The sequence below is a fragment of the Misgurnus anguillicaudatus genome, chromosome 6 (assembly GCF_027580225.2).
Source record: "Misgurnus anguillicaudatus chromosome 6, ASM2758022v2, whole genome shotgun sequence".
Classification (NCBI taxonomy): domain Eukaryota; kingdom Metazoa; phylum Chordata; class Actinopteri; order Cypriniformes; family Cobitidae; genus Misgurnus; species Misgurnus anguillicaudatus.
In genome coordinates, this window is record NC_073342.2 from 5,348,757 (window position 1) to 5,373,341 (window position 24,585).

At 36.3% G+C, this 24,585-nt stretch overlaps 1 protein-coding gene and 2 long non-coding RNA genes across 4 annotated transcripts in view; 1 reads left to right on the forward strand and 2 right to left on the reverse strand.

Moving 5' to 3' along the window:
* Positions 1-1,808: 1,808 nt before the first annotated feature.
* LOC129436128 (uncharacterized) lies at positions 1,809-3,710 on the reverse strand. The gene is made up of 3 exons (XM_055194047.2): positions 3,435-3,710; positions 3,044-3,099; positions 1,809-2,549 (listed from the first exon to the last, which is right to left on the reverse strand). Exons 1-3 carry the CDS (start codon positions 3,463-3,465, stop codon positions 1,959-1,961), a joined length of 678 nt encoding a protein of 225 aa, XP_055050022.2. The 5' UTR covers positions 3,466-3,710; the 3' UTR covers positions 1,809-1,958.
* A 166-nt stretch (positions 3,711-3,876) lies between these two features.
* On the forward strand, positions 3,877-5,307 carry LOC129436135 (uncharacterized). The gene is made up of 4 exons (XR_008641732.2): positions 3,877-4,204; positions 4,302-4,396; positions 4,489-4,607; positions 4,687-5,307. It is a non-coding gene; the product is annotated as an uncharacterized lncRNA (long non-coding RNA).
* A 7,700-nt stretch (positions 5,308-13,007) lies between these two features.
* LOC129432191 (uncharacterized) overlaps positions 13,008-24,585 on the reverse strand; it is a 29,505-nt gene continuing 17,927 nt past the window's right edge. Inside the window, exons 2-4 of one of the 2 annotated variants that reach the window (XR_012369918.1) lie at positions 20,350-20,511; positions 20,203-20,254; positions 13,008-13,903 (exon numbers count right to left, since the gene is read on the reverse strand). This is a non-coding gene — a long non-coding RNA (uncharacterized lncRNA). Of the gene's footprint in view, positions 13,904-20,202; positions 20,255-20,349; positions 21,103-24,585 lie in introns of those variants that run through there. The other variant, XR_012369917.1, reaches the window with a different exon arrangement.

Below are 24,585 nucleotides of genomic sequence, written 5' to 3' on the forward strand. Positions count from 1 at the left end.
GAACACTATCCTGGCAGAAAGAGAAGCTGCAATTTACTATTCAGTGATATGTGACTCAACACCAGACATCTCTCACACTGAACAGAATGTGCTATTGTTGAGATATGTACATCAAGATAAAGAAAGTGATGTATGGGAGATATCAGAGAGATTCTGTCTATTTGAAAACTTTTATAAAAAGACAGGCAGGAAAATCTCTGAAATGATTCAGGCAGTATTGCAAGACAGGGGCATACCATTAGAGGACTGTAGGGGACAGGGTTATGACAATGGAGCCAACATGTCAGGGAAAGTAAAAGGCGTGCAAGCTCAGATTTGAAAACAAAACCCGCTTGCTACATACTCCCCTTGTGCTTCCCATACCCTCAATTTGGTGGGTGTACACGCAGCTCAGTCATGCCCCGAGGCCTCAACAATGTTTGGCAGTGTTAATCGCCTATACAATTTTTTTAGCGCTAGTCCAGAGCGATGGGCAATCTTAAAATAAAAAACTGGATGCTCTCTTCACCGTCTCTCTGACACTCGATGGGGTGCCCGGATTGCTGCAGTACGAGTCGTGGCAACTCACCTACCCTCTATTCTGGTAGCACTACAATGTGTATTAGACACATGCAGCCTTACAAATGATGCCAAGTCTGAGGCAAAAGGTCTACAAAAATATTTCAACACATTTGATGCAGTTGTTCTACTCACTGTGTGGGTAAACACTGCATGAAAAGTGGAATTTTCGTCAGAATGTGGCACTGTAGATTGCTGTGAAACTCCAAGTTTACGACTGCGCACGACAATTTGCAGCCAACACCGAAAACTGCCGTAAGTTGTCAGAAGTTGACGTGGGTCTTGCTTGGAAGTTGTCCCCCCTTCCCCTAATTCTAGGGGAGGCTTTAACATGTAAATGAACATGCTGTGAGCTCTACAAATGCAAATCAGGGTAGCAGCTGGGGGAAGTTTTACTCAGGTGACATTCTGAGAGGTTTTAAACTTTGATTTTAAGAAAATCTTTGGTATCAGTAAAGCCAAATTACAGACTCTTAAATTTTAGTTTGAATTTATTTATTTTTAAAGTATGCTACACTGTTAACACATTGTCTTCATGATGTAAACATCACTTAATATTTTGAGTTATGGACATTTACTTAAAAAATCTTAGTTCATTTAACTTTTAAGTGTATAAAATTAATTAAACTAAAACATTCAAGTGAATGTTGTAAGGAACACCCATAATCCTTTGTCTCAGAATATTACGATTATTTAAGCTTTTTTACAGAATTAAGAACTAATAAGAACTTTAACTACTTAAATATTTGTTAAAATGTCATAGAGGTTTATGCTTTAATATTATTCATGTTGTTTAGTTTAAAATGATAAATTACCATTTTTGTAAATGAAAGTCCCCGTTCAGGTGATCAGTGTTTGTTGACGTGGACGGCACATTGTGTTGTGTTGTGTTTCAGTGGAGAATCAAGTTTGTTTAGTGACTGACTGGGTCATGAGTTTTGTGTTATAATACCATTTATAACACTAAGAGAATTATAATTATACATAATTTAAAAATATAATTTTTTTCAACTCAGTTAACTAAGTGGAGATGTTGGACAGAGTAATTCAAAATCAACTTTAAGTTTAATGACAATCATTTATCAAACTTCTCTTCACCATTTATCACAATACTTTCAAAATATTTTTTCCTAATAATTTTTAAACTATCCCTTTAAGTAGATTCAATTTCTCCAGGCTAACAGTGTATATTAATTACTCTGTATGTAATTAGCAATAACAAATGTTAGGTAAAAAGATACACCAAACTATTTATTTCAACAATTTTAATTGTTTTAACAGAGTTTTAATCAGGCTTAATTTGTGCATTCTATGCAAACACCATCAAACAACATGTCAAACAACAAAATGTCTGTCCGGATGGGAATGAAGCAAGGTAACTTGTGCAATTACATCACAGCTCAAATACTGTGCATAGTGGCATGACTACAGTTTATTGAATTCACATACTGGTAATCCTGCCATACTTGTCCATCATTTACATCTCCTAACACACCCTTTGGCAGTTCCCGCTTTCGTCTTTCATCTAATTTCTCTTCAAATCCAAGTCTTTTAACAAGTCCTCCCAGAGACTGCACAACACTCTTGTAACAGTAAGAACGTATTGGATGGACATACTCTTCACCACTCGAATATGTAGCCTTGCATAGCAAGGCAGAGCCACATTTCTTCCTTAATGCAGACCTCTGCTGTGGGTGATTGTAGAATGGGATGTGACCACAAGTCCTGCAAACCTTTGTACCATCCCGTCTGAGCTCATAGGTTTCAGTAAGCATGTACACTGTCATACATTTTGGACAAACCACATACTGTAAGAAGTCGTCACGGAGGATACCAGTCAATTTCATCATGGCCAAAAGTTTCATCAACAAGTGTTCTGTTTTTTCACTTCTGGACTGATCACTTCCATGCTCCTCCCCATCTTGTATGTGAGGATAGGCTTCACTCTGCTCCTCAGCAAGGATTTCCCCCTCTTCATCCACATAGTCATCCTATGGAAATTTAAAGGACATATTTAAAACACATGCAATGCACATACTCAGCACCACCATTAGACCATTAGAGATTGAAAAGTCCATCATGAATATGGCCATTTGAGATTGAAAACCCCATCGTTAATATGGTCATTTGAGATTTAAAAAGAACATAATTAATCATTTCTCATCAATATGGCCATTTGAGTATGAAAAGATTTGAAAACTGTAGTTGGAAAAGATCATGTGCATCTCAAACAGCTAGCTTTATCTTAGTGCAATGAACCAGTTAAGTACTTTGTGGGAACTTCATCCACTTCAACTTCATTTTAGTTTTTTTTATACTTTATAAAGTGTGTTTATACTTTAGTTGCTTTCATTAGTTAACTAACAGAAATTTGAGAGTGGAAAACAATAATGTGGGTGAAACATGTAAGGTTTTCCCATTTCAGCTCTGGATTAGCATGTACTGAACTTTATACTGGTATATCCAAATGTAATTTCATGCTTACCACACAACAGGAGATGTCCAGGAAAAGATGAATGCTTTGGTCATCTGCTGTTTCGTCTGAAAAACAACAAACAGAAGATACCGTTATGCATTATAACGTGATATTCCTATTTAATTATAAATTAATTTATACTATTAAAATAACAACAACAGTGATAATCAACCACATTTAACTAGACCAGGGGTCTCCAACCTTTTTGTGAGCAAGGGCTGCCACAATGGATAAAACATGCTGGATGGCTACTTTTTGATATAGCATACTCAAAACGTTTTTGTTTAACTTGTTGATTTTATTTTATTTTATTTAACTTGTTGATATGTTTTAGTATTGTTTAAATGTTAACATACGTAAAGCAAGCCAAGCTTATATAAAAATATGTAATTATGCTCACCGTTGTCTGAACTGCAATTCGCTGGGTGCATTTCTTCAAATTCTTCAATCACTTTTTTTCTGGGTCCTCGGATTGCATTTCACTTTCACCAATCTCTCTAACTCCAGTAAAGTTATCCTCCGGGTCTTTACACATGACAGGACATCACTCACAGCGGGTTCATGACTGGATAGCAGCAGGCTCTGTACGTTATCTGACCTGACGTAGTCCTTTTGGATTTTTTCTCCCAAACTCCATTTTTGAAATAGCGCTTTCTGTGGTCAAAATACTGTGTACGACACAGTTCAGTGTTGCAATGTTCACAGCAGCGCCACGGTCGTTTCTTCAGTCTTGGGACTTCCATCTTTCAATTGACAGCACACTGTGTTGATATCACACAGAGCTCCCGGCACATCGCGTTTGTTGTTTATATCATACGCATGCCGGCACGTCTCACAAGATTTTCCTTATATCAATAACCTCGCGTGTGATTGGAGGAGCCCGACAGGCTTCTCGCCTTCGTCCAATCGCGTGCGAGGTCATGGCCACGGCTCACACAGCAGTACAAGAGGAACATTAAGCGATGTTTGGTTTGGTGTTTGTAACTCTCCAAGAAGAGAAGACGGGTGCACAATCCCAAGATTGCGGTAAGAATAATTTTATGTAAAAGCATATTTTTAAGTAGCCCAAGCTGTGTGTTTTATTGCTTAGAGGTGTTTTTGTCTTGTAATTTTTAGGAGGCTGTACGGCGTCTCTGAGGCACACTGCAGGCGTTTTGAACCAGAGCAAAGGTAACGTTACGGTTTAAAGAATATGCTTTTATTCTTGTATAAGAAAATAGATACGTTAATAGATCCGAGCTTAAACCCGCACATTTCGTTTTCACAGACTAACGTCGCCTCATAACGAAGCCGTGACCTCCTATTTGGTTGGGGCTATTTTAGCAAGTCCACATTTAACTGCTGAGAATGACGACATTGTTTGTAAGTATAACTTCTAATGTTTTTCCTCATTTCTTGTTTAATTGTACCGTGACTCTGTTTATTAATACCAGTCTCATTTAATTGTTTTCCAGCTGCCTGTAAGACGTATTATGAGTCGGTTCGCCGGAGCTTCAGATACAAACAACCTGAACTCGCATCGCAGGCGGAAAATGCGAAAAGTTTAGCTCGGAGTCGATCCAGAAGAAAAAGGGTAAGATTTAATATATTAGATCAGTTTTTTGTCAATGTATTTTTCTGGTTACTTATTGTCTTTATTGATTATATTACAGTTGCTGGAAGCGAGACGATGTGTGCTGGCTGAGGGTGCGATGGACATTTGAAAGTGCGCCACCATAGATCTCATATCTGATGAGGAAGACGGCATTGTTGGCGGGGTGTCTGGATGGATTGTGCGGCCACCGCCCTCTCGCAGCCTGGAACTTTCCGAGCTCTGTGCCACGCTGCAATTCAGATTAGAGGCGATACCAAAGTACAGGGCAACTCACCATATACGCCTGCAAAAGCGACTTTTTACAACGTTTTTGAGTTTTTTTTTCTTTTTTCAACACTTGATAACTTTGAAAAAGAGTTTTAGGGATCTTTCCCGAATGTCTTGGGCACTTTTTGACGTGTTTGGAGGACAACATAAGAGACATTATGCTGCTTTGTACATAGTTGTGTGTTTCTAATTAAAGCTCTTTCTTTGAATAAACAGCTGTGTGTTTATAAATAAACCTCTTTGTTTTCTCTTATATTTCTTGATGGTGTGAATAATGAAGTACATAGCACAATGACATTATTATATAAAAAATTAATATCACATAAATTATATATTTATTATTATTATTATTATTGGGGTTTACATTTATAATGAGCCAGGGTGCCCAATAACCCCCCTTTTTAGAGTAACGGCCCGACTTGAATTTACTCACTCGGTATTGGCTGAAGCCACTTCTTTTAAACAAGAAAAATCCCTTGTGATTGGTTTGAAGTGATCTGCCAACCATTCACGGGAAATTTTGCTTGTTTAAAGGTGGTGGCTTCGGCCAGTGCTGAGTGAGTACATTCAAGTGGGCAGTTACTCTAGTTTCGCTGCTACTCACATGCTAATTAGACTAGAGACGCTCTACCTGGCCGGCAGAGGTTTCGCTGCTATTCATATGCTAATTAGAGGCATCGTACCCCCGCAGGGCTCTCCACCTGCGTCATGGTTCGTTTACGACAATTTGTGACACAGACGAACGCGACGCTCGCTGCCTGTAAATTGAGGAAAGCTGCCGAAAATTAGGGAGATTTTCGGGAGCCTACAGGCGCTTACGGGGACGAAAATCCCACTTTTCATGCAGTGAAAGGTACTACAGTGTATGGAAAATCGTAACCTGGTTCTTCATGCAGGGAATATTTCTTTGAACATTGAGGCTGCAAACATCAAGGCACTACAAGAGGAAATGCGGGATCTTCGTTGTGAATAGGACTCCCTGCTTTCCGAGGCCTGCTTAGTAGCCCAAGCCATGGAGATCCTCGCTCAATTTCAGGGTGAAGAGAAGCGGAAACGGAAATGTATGCCAGATGAGAGTAAAGAAGATGAAACTGAAGAGAATACTGCAACTGTATTCAGAAACCAGGTCTTTTTTGTTGCAATGGACAGCATAATCAGTGATTTAGGGGCAAGGTTCCAGACCCCAGCCACCATATGCGAAACATTTGCACCAATTCTGAAGTTAGCAGATATGTCAGAAGAGGAGATAAAAGAAACAAGCCGGGCTCTGACAAGAATATACCACAGAGACCTCACAGCTGAATTTGAGGATGAAATGCTGTACCTGAAAGCAATACATAAGGCCACATTTTCTAATATTCCGTCACCTCTTCAGCTCCTTAATGACATACACAAGCTCCAGCTACACAGCATTTTTGGACAAATCTGTATTGCTCTGAGGATTTTCTGCACCCTACCTGTCACTGTTGCTAGTGGTGAACGGGGTTTCAGCAAACTGAAATTAGTTAAAAACTACTTGAGGTCAACAATGTGCCAGGAAAGACTCAACAGTCTTGCTCTTCTCTCCATTGAAAGCCAATTGGCAAGGAATTTGGACTTTCAGGACCTCATCAATCACTTTGCCAGCAAAAAGACACGCCAGTGGGCATTTACTAGGGAATAGGAAACTTCAGCTATACATTTGAGGCAGCTATAGCATGTAAGCAATAGCATTTTTTTCGTTTTGCCCTTTTTTTCAGATAAAAATGACTAGTGAGTGACACAAGTTTTGTTTCTCTTTTATCATGAATAGAGCTTTTTGTTAATGTACAAAATTAAAATGGCATATTTAAGATTTAATTTATGCCTTAAAGTAATAAAGCTAATTAAAAATAAATGTTCTAGTAATGTAAAAATGTAACGTCTTGTTCATTAAGAAAAATAAAATATGATTGAATCAAGTCTTTTTGTGATTTGAGGTTAATTTAGTGATTAGAAAAATAAAATTGAAAAATGGGGGGCCCATCAAGACTGCCTATGCATAGGGCCCGGGGCCTTGTGCTACGCCCCTGTAAATATAACACAGTGCTACAACCTTTGATTCAAGATTTAGTTATTTTAGAGCAACATAGTATATTTTTGAGCTAGTTGGAAACTCTGTAAGGGGAACAGTGCAGTGTGTTATTGCTGACAACCTGGGTGCTCATGGGTGTGCTGGTTTTGTGGAGAGTTTTTCAAGTGTTTATGTTTGAAGGTTTTGTACAGCTTCAAAATTAGAAATTCAGACGAGGGACGTAAGAAGTGGACCATTCAGTTTAAGGACAGAGGAGGGTCACACAAGACATCTTAAAACACGTAAGGAGGAATCGTTGGACAATTGTTTTGCCGTTAAGAGGACTTGTATTTTGTCTGAAAAACTTGCTCATTTTAATGTCACTACTGGTTTCCAACTAGACATAGTACATGATTTATTTGAAGTAACTGTTCCTCTTGAAATAGCTCTTTGTCTTTCTGTGTTTACCTTGAAGAAGTACTTTACTTTGGGATTTTTGAATGACTCTATTAATACTTTTCCCTTTAAGTGGAAAGATAAAGCAAATGCCCCCCATCCTGTGCCACTTACCTGTGCAAAAAGGAAAACAATTGGTGCCAATTCTTACGAAAATTGGAGTTTGGTCAGGTTTTTGCCACTTCTCTTGGAACAGAAAGTACCTGCTGATGAACCTGCATGGAGTCTTCTAACTGACTTGAAGGACCTTGTTGTCACACCTGTGCATACTGATGTAACAATAGCCTATTTAAGCTTTAAAATCTATGAGCATAGAGTAAGGTTTTCCCAGACTCAAACTTGCTACCAAAGCATCACTTCTTGGAACACAACCCACAGCTAATTAGGGCCCGAGCACAGAAGAGCAGGCCTGAAAGCCCTATTGTTTGATATTTCACCATGACACAGAAAGCTGTTGTAACTTAGGCATACAATGACTGCGTTTACATGCAGCCAATAACCCGTTCAAATCCGGAATATTAGCAATAACCCGGTCGCGCACGTCCATGTAAACACCGGCAAAAACCCGAATATGCTAATATTCCTGTTTTTAAAATCCCGAATATTACCCCTGGGTTACCTCTTTTCTAGCCCGAAATTTTGGTCATGTAAACGCGCATCGGGATATTCCCATCAAAAGGAACATTGATTTGTGTTCTGCGCATGTTCTATTCGCAAGGAATCTTGGTCTTTTGAGTAGAGGAACTTCTTGTATACACTTTTAGAGCGAGGAGGAAACCAATTGCAACAACCGCGCTTTGCACGTTAAATTAATATATTGCTATGCCCTTCTTGTTTTTCACATCATACATGTATAATAAAGTTCAAATAGATTGTCAATAGTTATGAGAGTAACTTGGTTTTTTTGTGAATTTGAATTCAAAATGTAATACTATGCTATTCATATTTCGTTAAATACAGTGAATGTGTGAAAAAAGTGAAAGATGACAGAATAACTGCATAGCGTCGTCTGCATAGATGCAGTTTCTAAGATTAAAATTACTTTAATTTAACTGATCCACACAAATACAAAGCGGCATAATATAACTGATTGCTTACCACTTAAAATAAAAACCTTAGGTTTTTTCTTTGTATGCAGCGTCCGCTCTGTGGATTAGGATGTTGCAATAACGGCGGTGGCTTTATTATTAACTGACTGAATACTTGACTCTTACCTGACATTTAGATATGAAAGTTTACCATCAACAGTACCTGCGCGAAACATTAAACATTGATGATCATCTGCCGACTCGACTGTTTCTGCACGTCCTCAGTCCGCTTAATTAACGGCTTTTCGTTCTATCCGTGTGAGCTAAACATTTTTGTTCTGTACTTTTTTACTTGCATGTATTTCTACATATTTTCGGCCAAGTAACACTCAGGATATAATGTAAGTTATTATAGATAGCATAAAAGCTTGTTCTGAAAGGATGACAATTATAAAAACGATCTTTCCAGCTTAATTTAGCCAAAATAATGATTTATTCGTTTTCATACTTTATATATGTTAATTTATCTACTAATATATTATTGAAAATGCCATAAATAAATATTAATTGCCTTCTGTAAGCTATTGCATTCGTTTTGTACATTTATAGGTGCATAAATACTGTCTAATTTAAATTTCTTTAAGACGTGGTTGTTCTCTATTTACCGATGCTCTGTAAATTTGCACTTAAAAACCTTCTTGTTAGAAAATTGTTCTTCAATTAATTATTTTTTCAAAAATATATTTAGCTGAAGGCTAGTATATAGCTTGTTAATCTTTTTATCAAAAAAAGGAAAGACATGTAACTTAGCCTACCCTGCTTCTACATCGGTGCAGCTTGTTCTGGATTTAAATAATACTTTTATTTTAGTAAATGAAGGCAGTAAAACCGCAAAGCGCACTAGTGAGCCACGCAAAATCACCGCATTTACCTTTCAATCACAGTGTACATCGGGATATTGCCAATTCCATGTATACAGGGGTAACTCTCTCTGCTCACGCATGTAAACGGGTTATTCCGAATGTTTCAGAAACCCGAAACCCGACCTTAACTCGACCATAACCCGAATATTGACAGCATGTAAACGTAGTCAATGTCTGACCTGTCCCAGACTTCATACAATTGACAGGGCTGGCCTAAACACATCAATATAACAATAATCAGTTACAGACATAGAGCAACCTGCTGCCAACAGGAGGTGTGGCACATAAAAATACAATTGAAAATCCACATATATTTACCCACTAAAATTCATATTCTTACTGTTCACTTTATTTCCTAACGCCATCGGGTGCACATGAGTGCGAGGGCCCTTCCATCGCTGCTTGCAGCTTTAATTTACCAGTTTGGACCTCTTGTTTCACTGTGGACTTTAAAATTTGAAGGAAAACAGCTTTTTTAAGAAAGTTGTACGACACACTAACTGCTTTAAGAACTTGTTGTATTCCATCTTCTACTGTTCAGATAATTGTTGATCACCTTCAGGAAAGTCATGAAATGAGCCAGTCACATCTTCTTTTTAAATTAAAAGAAATGTTGAGTGTTTTAGAAATTTTGCAAAGTGAAATTTTTTCAGACATGCAATTCACAAACACTTAAAACTGACCAAAAAGTATAAATAACTTTGTGTATATACAACTCTTGCAGACATTCCTCCACATCATAGATCAAGCATTGACCAAATGCAGCTTGTTTTGCTTTGCAGGGAGCAGGACTACAAGTTTTTTGGTCAAGACAAAGTCTTCTACCCTCTCATTAAAGATCTCAAAGAAATTGAGGTAAGTGGCATTACTTTGCCCGATGGAACATTGCACCGGGGAACTTTATCTGCCATTTGTGGGGATAATCTAGACTCCCATAACATCGGTGGACTTGTGGAAAATTTCACAAAAAGTCAAAATTTTTGCAGATACTGCAATATAGATAGGGATACATTTAAAAAAGATCCACTGTCCAAAGAAAGTAAACGCACTGTACAGTCGTATAGGGATCTTGTTCAAGGTCAGACAGGCAATTTTACATCTAGTTCAACTGGAGGTGTCAAATTTGTCTCTGTGTTAAATCAACTCAGTTATTTTCATGTATGTCAGCTGGGGCTACCCCCTGTCTTGGCCATGATATTTTTGAAGATGTTGCATCATATGATTTAGCTTTGTACATTAATCGTTTTGTCACAGTGGAGAAGCTGTTTACTTAGCAAGAATTAAATCGGCGAATAAATCATTTGTCATATTTGCGCAATGATGCTAACAATAAACCCTGTGATGTGGTTTCGGGTAGTGACAAACTTTCAGGTCATGCAGTTCAAAACTGGCGTTTCCTTAAGATGTTGCCTAGTTTGATTGGAGACAAAATCAAAAACCCATCGGAAAACGAGACATGGCAGCTGGTTTTGCAGCCAGGAGAAATAGTGGAACTTATATGTGCACCAGCTATTTCTGCTGATCAGATAGCTTACCTACAGGTTATAATTGATGAATATTTGCATACTCGATGGCAATCTTTTCCCAATCACCCGCTCAAACCAAAACACAATTACATCAGTCACTATCCTGACTTGATTTTTCACTTTGAGCCTTTAATTTGTTTTTGGACACTGCGATTTGAGAGCAAACATACATATAATTTAAACAATGTGCTTGAAAATCGCATAACTTTAAGAATCTAACACTTGCTGAGAAACATCAGCTTTTTCAGGCATATCTTCATGCTGGCAGCTACTTCTCACAATTAATTGAAGTAGATAAAAGCACAGAGATTTATCCTGATGATTACAGTGAAGACATCAGACACTCAGTTTTAAGTATGAACTTTAAGCATTTGAACACTGAGGTTGCCAATGATGTTACAGTGAGAGGCACAAAGTACAAAAGAAACATGTCTGTTTTAATCAGTGATTCTGAGGATGGGCTTGTTGTTGGAAAGATCAAGCTAATTCTCATTTATCAGGGTGTATCTATACACTTTGCAACTCTGGAACATTAAGCAATTTTCCTTCCGAACATGGGTGTTTATAGTATTACACTATCAGAGAAAATGTGCTGTGTAAATATTAGGAATTTGTTGGATTACTACCCATTGCCGTTGTACAGTGTGTGTGGCATCCTTGCACTAAGAGCACTGCCCAGTCTGTCATCAGACATTCTGGAACAGATGCGGTTCAACAGTGCGGCCTACAATGCAAAGATGATCTCAAATACATTCAGCAAGATGACCTTAAGGATTTGTTACCTGTAATTCAAGTTTAAAAGCTTCTTGAAATGTTCAAAGCAGGTATGAGACATATGTCTAATGTAAATAAGTATGTACTTCAGTTGTGTGGAATATTTAATTAGGTCTCCAACCTAATAACTTGATTAAAGCTTTGTCCATAGATTGATTCGCTTTAGTGATTTAATGCAATTTGGCCCTATGAAATCATTTTAATTTTTTCCTAAATTTCGTTTTATTTATTCTCAAATTCTGTGTGTTCCATTTAAATTGTTCTGGATTCTGGTTCTTCGGTAATCAAAAGGCATATATTATCAACTTAAAAACATTAAAAGAAAACAATTTAACAACAATTTATTGAAAGTTTAATTTAAAATTACATATAGGCCGATGTATTTTGCCTGTCACTACAACAATGCTACAGACAAACAACCAAATCTTTTTTTTTTCTTTAATCATAAAACTTGTTTTAGTTTTCAGACATCCGTATTTAATGTAAATATGTTAGTTATTAGAATCTAAATAGCCCCCAAAATGTGGAATAGTCTTCCAATGTACATCCGTCAGGCGCCATCATTAGTGATCTTTAAATCCCAGCTAAAAACCTATTTTTTTAGTTTGGCCTTTGAAGAGGAGTGATTGATGGTTTTTATTGGGTAGTCTGTAAATGTATTATGTGTTTACAATGTGTTATTCCATGTACTTGTTAATGGTTTAATGTTTTTACGTCGATTAGTTAGTGTGTGCTATATAAAGTGTGTTTATGATTTTCTTTTTAAATTGTGTACAGCACTTTGGGCAACATAGTTGCAGAAAAATGTGCTTTATAAATAAATAAGTTGAAGTTGAATCTATGATTTAACATTAGCATTAAATACAAATAAGACACTGCAAAGTCCTGACTGTATTAATTAAATGTGCAGCTGCAAAATTGTTCAGTTAACCCTCAAACGGTTCTTGGGGTTTATATGACCCCAAACGACATTTCATTAGTTAAAAAAAAGGTTCCCATCATCTCAGAGATATAAAACTTTGTGACTTTCCCTAAATAATCTATCTTTACATACACAAAAAAACTTGGCTTGATTCGGTTGTTCTAAAGGTATGTCTTTTTTTTAATTAAAGGTCCCATATTGTAAAAACTGAAATTTTGTGGCTTTTTTCAGGATAACTGAGGTCTAACATATATGTTTCAAAACAGTCATTTAAGAGTCTGCTTGAAGTAGCTGTGAGTTAAAATAGTTTGTTTGTACTTCCGTGAATTTGCTACGTCACCGTGAGACAGTCGCCGCCTTCAGTCTCCACCCTGAGCACTGTCCACCGTCAACTGCCCCACCCCCTTGTTGCTAAACAAACTCCTAAGTTATATCACACCACGTGAGAAAATGCTGTTCCCCAGCTAACAAATTTATGTTCTGAGAACGTTTTCCTAACGTTCCGTTTTGGTTGTGGGAACGTTATTTGGAATGTTCCAAAAACGTTAAAATGTCCAGTTTGCTTAACGTTGCTAGAACGTTATTTTATGGTTAGCATAACGTTCCTACAACGTTCTTACAACCTAAATTTCACAAAAAATATAACGTTCTACAAACGTTCACTTGGAACGTTCTAAGAACGTTTAAATGTCCAGTTTGCTTAACGTTGCTAGAACGTTATTTTATGGTTAGCATAACGTTCCTACAACGTTCTTACCACCTAAATTTCATTAAAAATATAACGTCCCACAAACGTTTGTTTGGAACGTTCTAAGAACGTTGAAATGTCCAGTTTGCTTTACGTTGCTAGAACGTTATTTTATGGTTAGCATAACGTTCCTACAACGTTCTTACCACCTAAATTTAATTAAAAATATAACATTCTACAAACATTCATTTGGAACGTTAAAATGTCCAGTTTGCTTAACATTGCTCCCACAACCTTCTTGCTACCAACATTTCTTTTTAAAAATACAACGTTCTGAGAACATTTATTTGGAACATTACAAAGTTTAGATAAAAAAATGTTTTTGAGCTTAGCAGTGATCCTTCATTCTCTTTTAACATAATTTTATTAAATGATAACATTCCAGGTGCAACTTAACTCATTAACAGATCAAAATGATATAAAATGTAACATAATACTTAATAACATAATACTTACGACAATAAAATATAAATTGACAGCAAAACATAACTAGCTTTAATAAAAACATTGAATCAGTGAGAACTTTATAAATTTGTGTGTGTGTGGGATGTGAGTGCTGAAAACTAGCACTGTCCATGGCCTGTGTCTTCATGCCCCATCTGTAAAGTAAATAGAATAAAATGTATTAGATACAGTGCAATGAGTACGACAAATATAAAATCTTAAATCAAAACAGCTATTATAAACTATAAAATATTAGCTAATCTTTTCAAGTTTTCTGGTATTCAGAAACAATATATTTTATAAAATGTAAGTAGCTATAAAACTGTAATAATTTTTTTTACATTTACACAATTACAAATTAAAACAGATTTTTATGGCATTCATTAAAAATGACAAATAAACGTCTAACCAAAATGAATTTCCTTTAAACAAGAGAAACGTACATCTGTCAGTGAACACAAATGCAAATGTTTTCATCTTTACAATGAAACAATTTGCTAATCTATAATTTATTATGCAAGCAAGGCTTTATAGTTAGCTCCTGTTCCAGTATCTTTGTTAAAGGCAGGATAGGCAGAATTAGTTTAAACTGTCTTTATATATCAATACATAAGTAAAATGTAAGTACTCTGAAAAAGAGAGTACAAAAATCGAGTGTCTGTAGACCTGTCACGACTGTTTTAAACACTCATTTTTCTATTTACTCCACCCCCTCCCTTCTGGGTTTCTTCTAAAGCCACGCCCCCAAAACACATGAACGCGCGACACCGACAGCTTTGCTGGGAGAAGGATTTACCTCAGACAAGCGGAGAGGAAGGAGCACGGTGCATGTAGTAACATCATGTCACAATCACATGTAATAATACACCTAACTTCATCACTAGGAATATAAACAGATAGGATGCCTTCTAGTACTCACTATTAAGCCAGTGTTTTGCATGGAAGAGTTTCCATGATGAAAGCATTGTTGACTCTGATGAGGACTACACTCCACAGACAATACCGCTACGTTGCATCGTCGACTCGAGGAAAAGCCACGTGATATTTACTCTCGTTTGATTGCTTCGTTTATTCCCTTTTTGCCTTGTTTGCCTTCGCTGACTGGATATGCAGGTACTGTGAGTTCTGAATTCACTTTCTGAGAGTTCTGAATGCACTTTCTCTGCCATGCTTGTGCTCTTTCTAGAGTGCCTTGTGCACGTTCAAATCAATCGGGTGTGCGCATGTCTGGGCAGATCCCATAGCAACGGGTGGTGCCATGGTCGCGAGAGAGAGTGATATTCGCGCAAGCTAATCATTTGTTTCGTCTCGAATGGAAATAATTAGCTGTGTCCAAAACAGTCGTGAGAGATCCACAGACACTCGAGTTCCACACTCTCTTCCTCAGAGTACCTACATCTTAATTATGTATTTGTATCGAGTATGCAATCTTTCCGGCAGATCTGCGAATCTGCAGTGTTTCCGGCTCTGATTTGAGAGACAGTTTGTGCGGATCAGCTGGTTACGAGTTGAGAGATTCTCGAGTCAGAGCAGATTCACAGGTCTCTTGAGTCCGTATTGTTTCCGGCTCCGAGTGAGAATCTCAGGTCAGTTTGCGGCTCTCGCGGATCAGCAGGTCTCTCGAGTTTGCAATGTTTCTGGCTCTGAGTGAGAATCTCGGGTCAGTTCTCGCGCGATCAGACGGTTACGAGTGGATCTGTAGAGCGAGCGAAGTCTCATTATTAATGTTGAAAGAGGTTTGTGTATGTGGTGGGGCTGTTTATGGTTTTACATTGAATTGTAGTAGGACTCAGCTGATCCGGGTTAATGACACTAGAGACTCGCGACTCATGAGTTAATTTAAAGATCCGGGTAAAAGATCCGAGTGAGTCACCACTCAAACAGGTCTAGCTCACACTACTGATTGTTAAACATGTGTGACTGTGAAGCATTTAATAATTAAATTGTAATGTCAATACTATAACTGGTATTATTTTTGTGTGAGGCTCCAACGCATTCACAGACTCTGACGTTTTAACAGCAGAGACTACATAAAATCAGTGGCGGCTGGTGACGACTTTTTCGAGGGCGCACGATGTGAAGCATGTCACATGTATGTAGCCGGTTATGTGTGTGATTCGTCGTTTCAAAATGTTTGTTCTGCATCATGTTAATGTATGTGCATTATGGTTCTTGTCAAAATAAGTGCACACGTGTCTAAAGGGTTTATGATAAAAGAGACGCTTTTGTTTGTCAGAAACTTAATCTCATGTGTAATCAGAGTTATTGTTAAAGGAATAGTCTACTCATTTTCAATATTAAAATATGTTATTACCTTAACTAAGAATTGTTGATACATCCCTCTATCATCTGTGTGCGTGCACGTAAGCACTGTAGCGCACTGCGACGCTTCGATAGCATTTAGCTTAGCCCCATTCATTCAATGGTACCATTTAGAGATAAAGTTAGAAGTGACCAAACACATCAACGTTTTTCCCATTTAAGACGAGTAGTTATACGAGCAGGTTTGGTGGTACAAAGTAAAACGTGGCGCTTGGGCGGATTTAAGGGAGGAGCTATATTTTTTGGCGTGGCGGCACTTTTGGGAGTACTTCGACTCACCTGAAAAGTCCGCTCCCCTTCTCCCTCTCATAATGGGAGAGGGAGGGTGTTACTGCGCCGAGTTGAAGTACTCCCATAAGTGTTATTACGCCATACAATATAGTTCCTCTTTTAAATCCGTTTAGAAAAGCGCTACATTTTATTTTGTACCACCGAGCTTGCTCGTATGGCTACTCGTCTTAAATAGGAAAAACGTTGATGTGTTTGGTCACTTCTAACTTTATCTCTAAATGGTACCATTGAATGAATGGGGCTAAGCTAAATGCTATCTAAGCGTCGCAGCGCGCTCCAGCGCTTATGTGCACGCACACAGATGATAGAGGTATGTATCAACAATTCTTAGTTAAGGTAATAACATATTTTAATATTGAAAATGAGTAGACTATTCCTTTAAGTAAGTGTTCGACGTGTGTGCAGGAGGCACTTATTTTAACAAAACGCATGATGCACATGGTTCACATAACGTAACAAACACATATTTTAGAAGAGAAGTCACCGGTCACCACTGCTTAAATACTTATTTTTGGTCACATGGATAGGATTAAGACATTCAACAGTGTGTACACTCACAATAAAAACAAAACATTGTTCCTTTTTAAAATAACGAATATGCACTTTCAGTCATCTCGTTTTTGTAAACTGAAATAAAACTGTATTTTTGTTATGCATTTTTGCATCTTTGATTTAACTAATGTGTTATTATTAAAAAAAAATTTATAACTTTTTTTATAATTCTGTCATAATTCTGGGGGGTGACTCACTCTTGAATCACGATAAGGAACGTACTTCAAGGTGTCTGCAATGCACTCTTCTTACACCTTAACTGGCACTTTTGGGTGGATCTTTTGGCAGGCCCCTAAAAAGTTTTGCATAAAATAAGTAACATTTAAGTAACAAGCATAAAAAAACTAGCATTTCTTTACAATCTCCTTATTTTGTGAAAACTTGTGGAAATTTTTGGGCAAAAATAATGTGGACCTCAAAGAACAAAATATTTGTCATGATCCCTTTAAAGAAACATTTCTTAAAAGAATAGGTGATGCTTAAGGGCTAATTATAGTTGTGCTTATGTCCTTCAGCATAGGCTATGTGTTGGTTTTAGGGCTGGGATAAACGATTATTTTTTTAAACGATTAATCTAGCGATTATTTTTTTCGATGCATCGATTAATCTAACGATTCATTTTATCTGTCCGATTCGACTTCGATTCGATTCTCGATTATCTCCCCATTAATTAACTAATAGCAATTTATACATGTTGATTTACATATCTGAATGTAAACATTTCAATATATGTTCATTGCTCTTAAAATTTCAAAATAAAAAAAGACTATACAAGTGCAAAATACTGCATTCTTAGTCAGAGCAGAGGTAGCATTCAGTAAAGCGTTTGCAGCCCATACTGTGCAGTTTAGTAACAGTATAAAAATCTCAAGTTCAAATTACTTTATTTTACATGCATTTATGAGCAAAACCTCTTTAATGTGCCTTTTGATGGTCAGTGTAACTTTTATAACTTTTATTTGTTTAATCCACATTGTTTTTGTGCTGTTCTAGTCCATTTAATGACAGATATAAACACAATTATAGACTTAAGAAGCACATATATTATTAAATCTCTTTCTCTTATGTTTGTTAAGATAGACTAGGACTCATTTACTGCTGGACAGAGAGTGAATGAAAGCGCAGTCTTCTGGCAACAGTGACATATTTCATTGCTTTCTGTTAAATTGCTCAAAATCATGATTGTTAAAACACACTTGGCATCACATTCATGATTTTATGGTAAAAATGACACTTTTTCGCGTCAATCCACGAGCATTTAAACCATAAACAAAGCACTTTCACATAATTGAGCGTGAGCAGCGCAGCAAAACCCACGCAGAAACGATTGCAGCACTGTTGCTACAGAGCTGCGAGCTCGCGCTGCTCATGCGGCAGGGTGCATGCTTGTTAACATGGGAAAAAAGCACGCGCCCGCACGTACTGCTCACACCTGCTGTGTGAAACCGGCATGGACTGAAGCCACTCGCATTGCTACTATTCTACGGCGCCACCTTTTTGGGTCTGATGAAAAAAGGGAGTCCCCTTGGTTACTTTCAATGGCAGGGGACTATTTTCGGGCAGTGCGTAATATCACTACGCCTGCTGCAGCCATGTTACATCAGCAAAATCACTGATTATTACGCCAGAATGAGAGTATAGTTCTAACCATATCAGCCTAGAAAATTGCAACTTTTAATTTCCGTCGGTCTTAATACACAATGTAATTACAGAAGAGTCAAGTTTTAAATAGGAAAAATATTGAAACTCTTTGGTTATTTTTTAGCACAATGCTAATGGTCTGATCAGATTCAATGGATTGGATTGAATCAAATATTTAACTCTAGGGGAGCTGGAAAATGAGCATATTTTCAAAAAAAAGTGGAATATCCCTTTAATACATTTTTGTTGTGAAATTAGCATGTATGAAGAATTTCATCATCTTTTTTACAACGCAATGTAAACCAAGGCGCGGGATATGTTTGCTCAAGCGCGGGATATGTTTGCTTGTCAATGACGCGCATCAATGATGCGCATTAAATCCGCAGAGTTTTCCGCCGAAATCTGCGGGCGCGAATTTCGTTTGGGCTTCCTGCTGCAGTTTAAGTTATTGTCTGTACCTGTTCTGAATAGTTTTTTTCATACAAGTTATTCATAAGTTGATAACCTGCTGTTTTAAAAGTAAAAAATAATAATTCAGACAGTCCTGTTTATGACTGTCACTGTTAATAAATTTGTGATTGAATCTCCATTATGGTGTTTTTTTTTTTTTTGATGCCCGCGGGGGGTACCTAGATATTCAAATATATTCGGATACATTGCATGATATTCGATATCCGCTCGAATTTGATTTCTCTTAAAAGTGACAGCCCTAACTCCAGTCAAACATGATTATCCATATGCCCTTCAAAGATCAGAACTCTTGATGTATAAAATACATTTGGCGAAAACAATAATGTCCTAATGATCAGCCTACTTATTTTTATGTCCCACAGCTGACATGGAACGTTATTAACCGGTTCGGGAACTTTATTTTTTTGTTCAAACCGGTTCAGGAACGTCAACTTTAGGGTTGAACCAAAAAACGGAAACTTTTAAATACTGTTTCTGTTCGGATTGAACCAATTGGGAAAAAAATTCAGGTTCAAAGCCCTGATGTAAACTTTATATTAAACAACAACAGCATTTGTCTTGTAAACTGATTTAAAATGATCACGTGCTGACTGTCACATGTCACATAGACGAGTGAAGTAAGATCTGCTTAACTCAGCGGTACGTTTTATTTCTCAAATATCAATGGTTTGTGTGCTCTATCATTAAAAACGGTCAAGCAAATAGCATGCGCAGGGTTAATGTATATGCACGCGCGCATACATAGGTTATGTATATGTGCTTGTTGTCAGTGACAATTACTTTTCAGAAACACGCTCAAGCGCGGGATGTGTGTGCTTGATTTTTCTCAAAAGTGACAGCCCTAATAAGAAGATCCTTTATAAAGACAGTACATTACGCATATACAGACAGGAGCCATCTTAGAAAACAGCCTCGATAAGTCGAGCAACGAATATCGTGCTATATACATTTGACACCCCTATAATCCCTCCCACTCTGAAGTTTTTCTAAACTCAATGGAAAAGCTAACCAAGCCAAAGTAAAGTAAGCTGACTCGACCTTACCTGTAGGGTACTATGCAATGGAAAAGCGCCTTTAGGGTGCAAAACCCCTTTAACCATAAAACAGGGTTAAAATGACGTGCTGTCTCTGATATATTATATATAACTACAATATAAAAACGTAAGATTTACATTACCATAACATCTTCACTCTGAAGAGTCGCTCAGCTTCTTCTAACTCAGTCAAGTCTTTTAGAGAGAGTGATAGAGGTAATGTGATTAGTAGCTACTGAATACACTACAGTTTATACATTTAGTACATTACTTAATTAATTGCCATTTACCTTTCATTATGTACCATGACTGGATAATCCATCCATTCGCTGACCTTTAATAAATAATACAAAGATAAACTTAATTAACACCTGTCACCGGTATCAACTGGCAGAAATTCACTCTTACCATACAGCATATGTGAAAGAACTCAGAAATTCACTCTGATGGGCCTACAAAAAGAGAAATAATAAAAGGGAAAAACACTGCGATTAGGCAAGGTTTGAGCCAAACATTAGTTGTAATTTTGGTGAGGTAGTATTGACTCCAGCCATGTCAGGCATACTTATACACTTGCTTGGCCTGCTTGCAATGTCTGCTTAAACACAAACATAACCCTCTCACTAAAATAAAAGTATAACTCTTACATAAAGATAAATATAAGGGATGTCAAAATGCATTAGATATGAACCTTTTAAATATATTAACTAAAGCACACCACCTGTTGCCAGAATGCTGCTTTTATCTATATAATTTACATGCAGATGTAACAGTTACATTAACAATGCCTGTGAAAATGTCTGTACACGTTATTTTTCTAGAATTATTTCTCAAGTGACTGTTAGGCAACATAAATGTATTGCCTTTTTTAAACAAATCGTATTTTGTAAATTATGAATTAACTGCATAAGTAAGTGCCTTACTAATCACTGTTCCTTTAAGAACATGCTTCATTAGGTTAAGCAGAATAATATAAACTGAAAGATTCTGAACAGTTTTGTGCATTGTGCAATAACATTTAATTAAGACGTACTTACAAAAACACCCAAGAAAAATTAAGTATCAAACCAACTGCGGTAAAGTTGGTTTGATATTCAGACATTCGGACTTTTAGGTTCAATAACTTTGTTGATATGCATTTAATAGTGATAATTTCATCAGATTACACTTACCAATCGAAATGTGCATTTGTTACAAGCCGTATTTTAGTAAAAGTCGCGGTTTTTAAGAGTCTTTTAAACACGTTAATCTCTATGGAATGGTGTGACGTCATCAGTCTCTGAGGGACCGTCTCCAAATTACATGATACTTTTACAACAACCTGCTAAAATTATTGTGAACTGAACATTTCTGCTTGTATTGATTAAAAACGTTTCAGATGATGTCCTGTGAAGTTTTCATTGTATAACTATTTGCCTTAGATGAAGATTTTTTTTCTGCCACTGTGTTGTGTTGATTTATTAATGTCATAAAGAAGTTCAATAGGTTTGGAAAAGATGGACTGAGTGCTCCAATGAAATCCTATATTGGACCATACAGAACAAGTTACACCCCAGTTTTTCGAGTTCTTATCTGTTTTTGTTAAGTGTAATAAAGAGTTGAGATCATTATAATAAAACGTATCAGTGTTCTTCATGTGTTAAATGTTGAATGACAGGGTATACCATATTTTATATTTTCCTGTTGTATGAGATTTTCTTTAATTTATTTATTACATTAAACTCTCACAGTATTAACTGTTGTGTTGTGCATTACTTTATGATTTGATTATTTGATATTTACAGTGTTTCACTGTCCATAGTACTGAACTCATCATGTTATTGACTACACAGAAAGCATGTCATCAAACAGAATGTTTATTTAATTATCATTCAATTCTAACTAATTAAAAATAAAATGTTGAAATGTTTTGTAAACAATTTATGTCTCAGATCATTTGGTCTTCGAGCACTGTGTTCTATTCACTTCAGTGAGATATGATCTACACTGTAAAAAAATTCCTTAGAAATTGCAGCTGGGTTGCCGGTAATTTACCGTAGATTTAAATTTGTTTTTAACTGGCAACATTTTGTTCAAAGTTAAATGAACATTAAACATTTACAAGTATTTGTCTTTATAGAGTAAAACTAAAAAAGCAGCATCGAGCAAAACATTCTGGTAAACAAAATCTGAAGCAAAAAACAGAAAAAGGTTGATGATAACTTCTGGTTCCCAGAATGCTTTGCATGAGGCTGTTATTGTATAGTTTTATTCTGTAAAGATATATACTTCTTAATATTTGAAATTTATTTAACTTTGAACGAATTCTTGCCAGTGGATAACATAAATGTGGATCTGCGGTAAATTGCCGGCAACCCAGCTGCAATACCATTGTAATTTCTACGGAATTTTTTTACAGTGTAGTTCAATGGCTTTTGGAAGGAGGCACCTACACCTCCAAAGCAAGTTGGAAATGTGTATAATTATTTGCTTCAGGGCCGACCCTGGGCATAGGCGGAATAGGCAAATGCTAAGGGCGCCGCCGACCCCTTGGAGCGTCCGTGCGCCCAAATTATTATTTTTTTAATATATGTATATAAACATTTAACTATAAATATTTATATATTTTATAATATAAATATTTTGCACAAGAAAACAGCAGTTATTAATGAATTATTAGTAGCATCCCAGCTAACAATTTTTGGTTCCCAAAACGTTCCCCTAATGTTAGTTTTTGGTTCTCAAAACGTTCCCCTAACACGTTAGGAAAACGTTACAATAACGTTAGGAAAAAGTTAAAATAACCTAAAAAATAACGTTCTATTTCTGTAAAGAAAACTTTCCTGGCTAACCAAAAACAAACCTTGGAAAATGCACAGTTGACATGGAGTAAAAATTATCTCACCAGGGCGCGAGGGCGCGTTGCCGTGGCTACGTGCACGCACTGACAGAGCGCGCAGAGCTCAAGACTTCAGCCTCAGTGAAGAAGTGAAGGCTTACAAAAGTACGGCACGTCTATTAGTACATCCCATGCTGTGTTTTTATCTATCATATCTATCTAAAATAAGTAAAACACATTTCCATATAAGGAGGAATAAAATAATTTATTTAATACAAAATCTATAATAATTAAATTATGCTATTACTGGAAAAAATGTCTATTAAAATATTATACCATTATATAACACAGGTTATTTTATATAAAAATACCTCAACACATCACATATTATGTATTTAGAAAACATTCTATTTTATCAAATATATAAATAACCAGTGACTTCAACACAATAAAGAAGACTTAAAACAGATATTTATTGAAAATATATAAACATTTAATTCACTTTAGTTTAACAGACCTTACAGCAGCCGCCTCTCCATTATTAAGTAACAACAATCAGCATCTCTCTCTCAGTTTTTACAATAATCAAAAGCTTCTAACTTCATATTCTCTTCATGGAAATAATTAAAATATATTTTCGTTTTCACATATTTAAGCTACTAATGAAGAAACAAAAAAGAAATCGCTAGAATGTTATACTCTGAAGTAAAAACGCAATGACAAATAAATCAGTCACTTTAGGTTAAAAGATCTTACCACAGTTAGTCGGCTATCCGTTTTTACAACAATAAAAAGTTTCTAACATCATTGTCTTCTCAAATTCTCCTCAAATCGATTGGAAATCACTCGTATACATATTTCTTCTCACATATTTAAGTTACTAAAACAAGAAAGAGACAAAAGAACCGCTAAAGTAATGTTAGTCTCTGAGGTAAAAACGAAAGGACCGTTATTTTTTAAATTAACGACTTTTCCTGAGCACAAGATAAAGCGGGTACTCGTGAAGAAGGCGGTAAGCTCGTGCAGACAAGCACGCGCATATTAGACGTGCACACTAAAGGAATAATGGGTTTAATTATGCATTCACTTCATTTCCTAAAAAAAAAAAACATAACCAAAAAATAACCATTAGAGAACGTTCTGTATAAGTTATTTTTAGGTTATTTTATGGTTCCAGAAAATAACCAAAAAATAACCAAAAAATAACGTTCTGTATAAGTTATTTTTAGGTTATTTAAAAATAACCACCCTGCAACGTTATGAGAACGTTATTTTATGGTTCCAAACATAACCAAAAAATAACCAAAAAATAACGTTCTGTATAAGTTATTTTTAGGTTATTTTAAAAATAACCACCCTGCAACGTTATGGGAACGTTATTTTATGGTTCCAAAAAAATAACCAAAAAATAACCAAAATATAACGTTCTGTATAAGTTATTTTTAGGTTATTTTAAAAATAACCACCCTGCAACGTTATGGGAACGTTATTTTATGGTTCCAAAAAAATAACCAAAAAATAACGTTCTGTATAAGTTATTTTTAGGTTATTTAAAAATAACCACCCTAACGTTATTTTATGGTTGCAAAAAATAAAACCTAAAAATAACGTTCCCAGAACGTTATTTTTTTGGTTCCCAAAAAAATAACCAAAATATAACCAAAAACTAACGTTAGGGGAACGTTCTGTGTTTGCTGGGATAGTATCT

Coding starts and splice junctions, on each gene's coding strand:
- LOC129436128 (XM_055194047.2), bottom strand. CDS start 3,465: ATGCACCCAGCGAATTGCAGTTCAGACAACG. Junction 3,100..3,434: donor GAATTGCAGTTCAGACAACG/GTGAGCATAATT, acceptor GTTGTTTTTCAG/ACGAAACAGCAGATGACCAA. Junction 2,550..3,043: donor TGGACATCTCCTGTTGTGTG/GTAAGCATGAAA, acceptor AAATTTCCATAG/GATGACTATGTGGATGAAGA.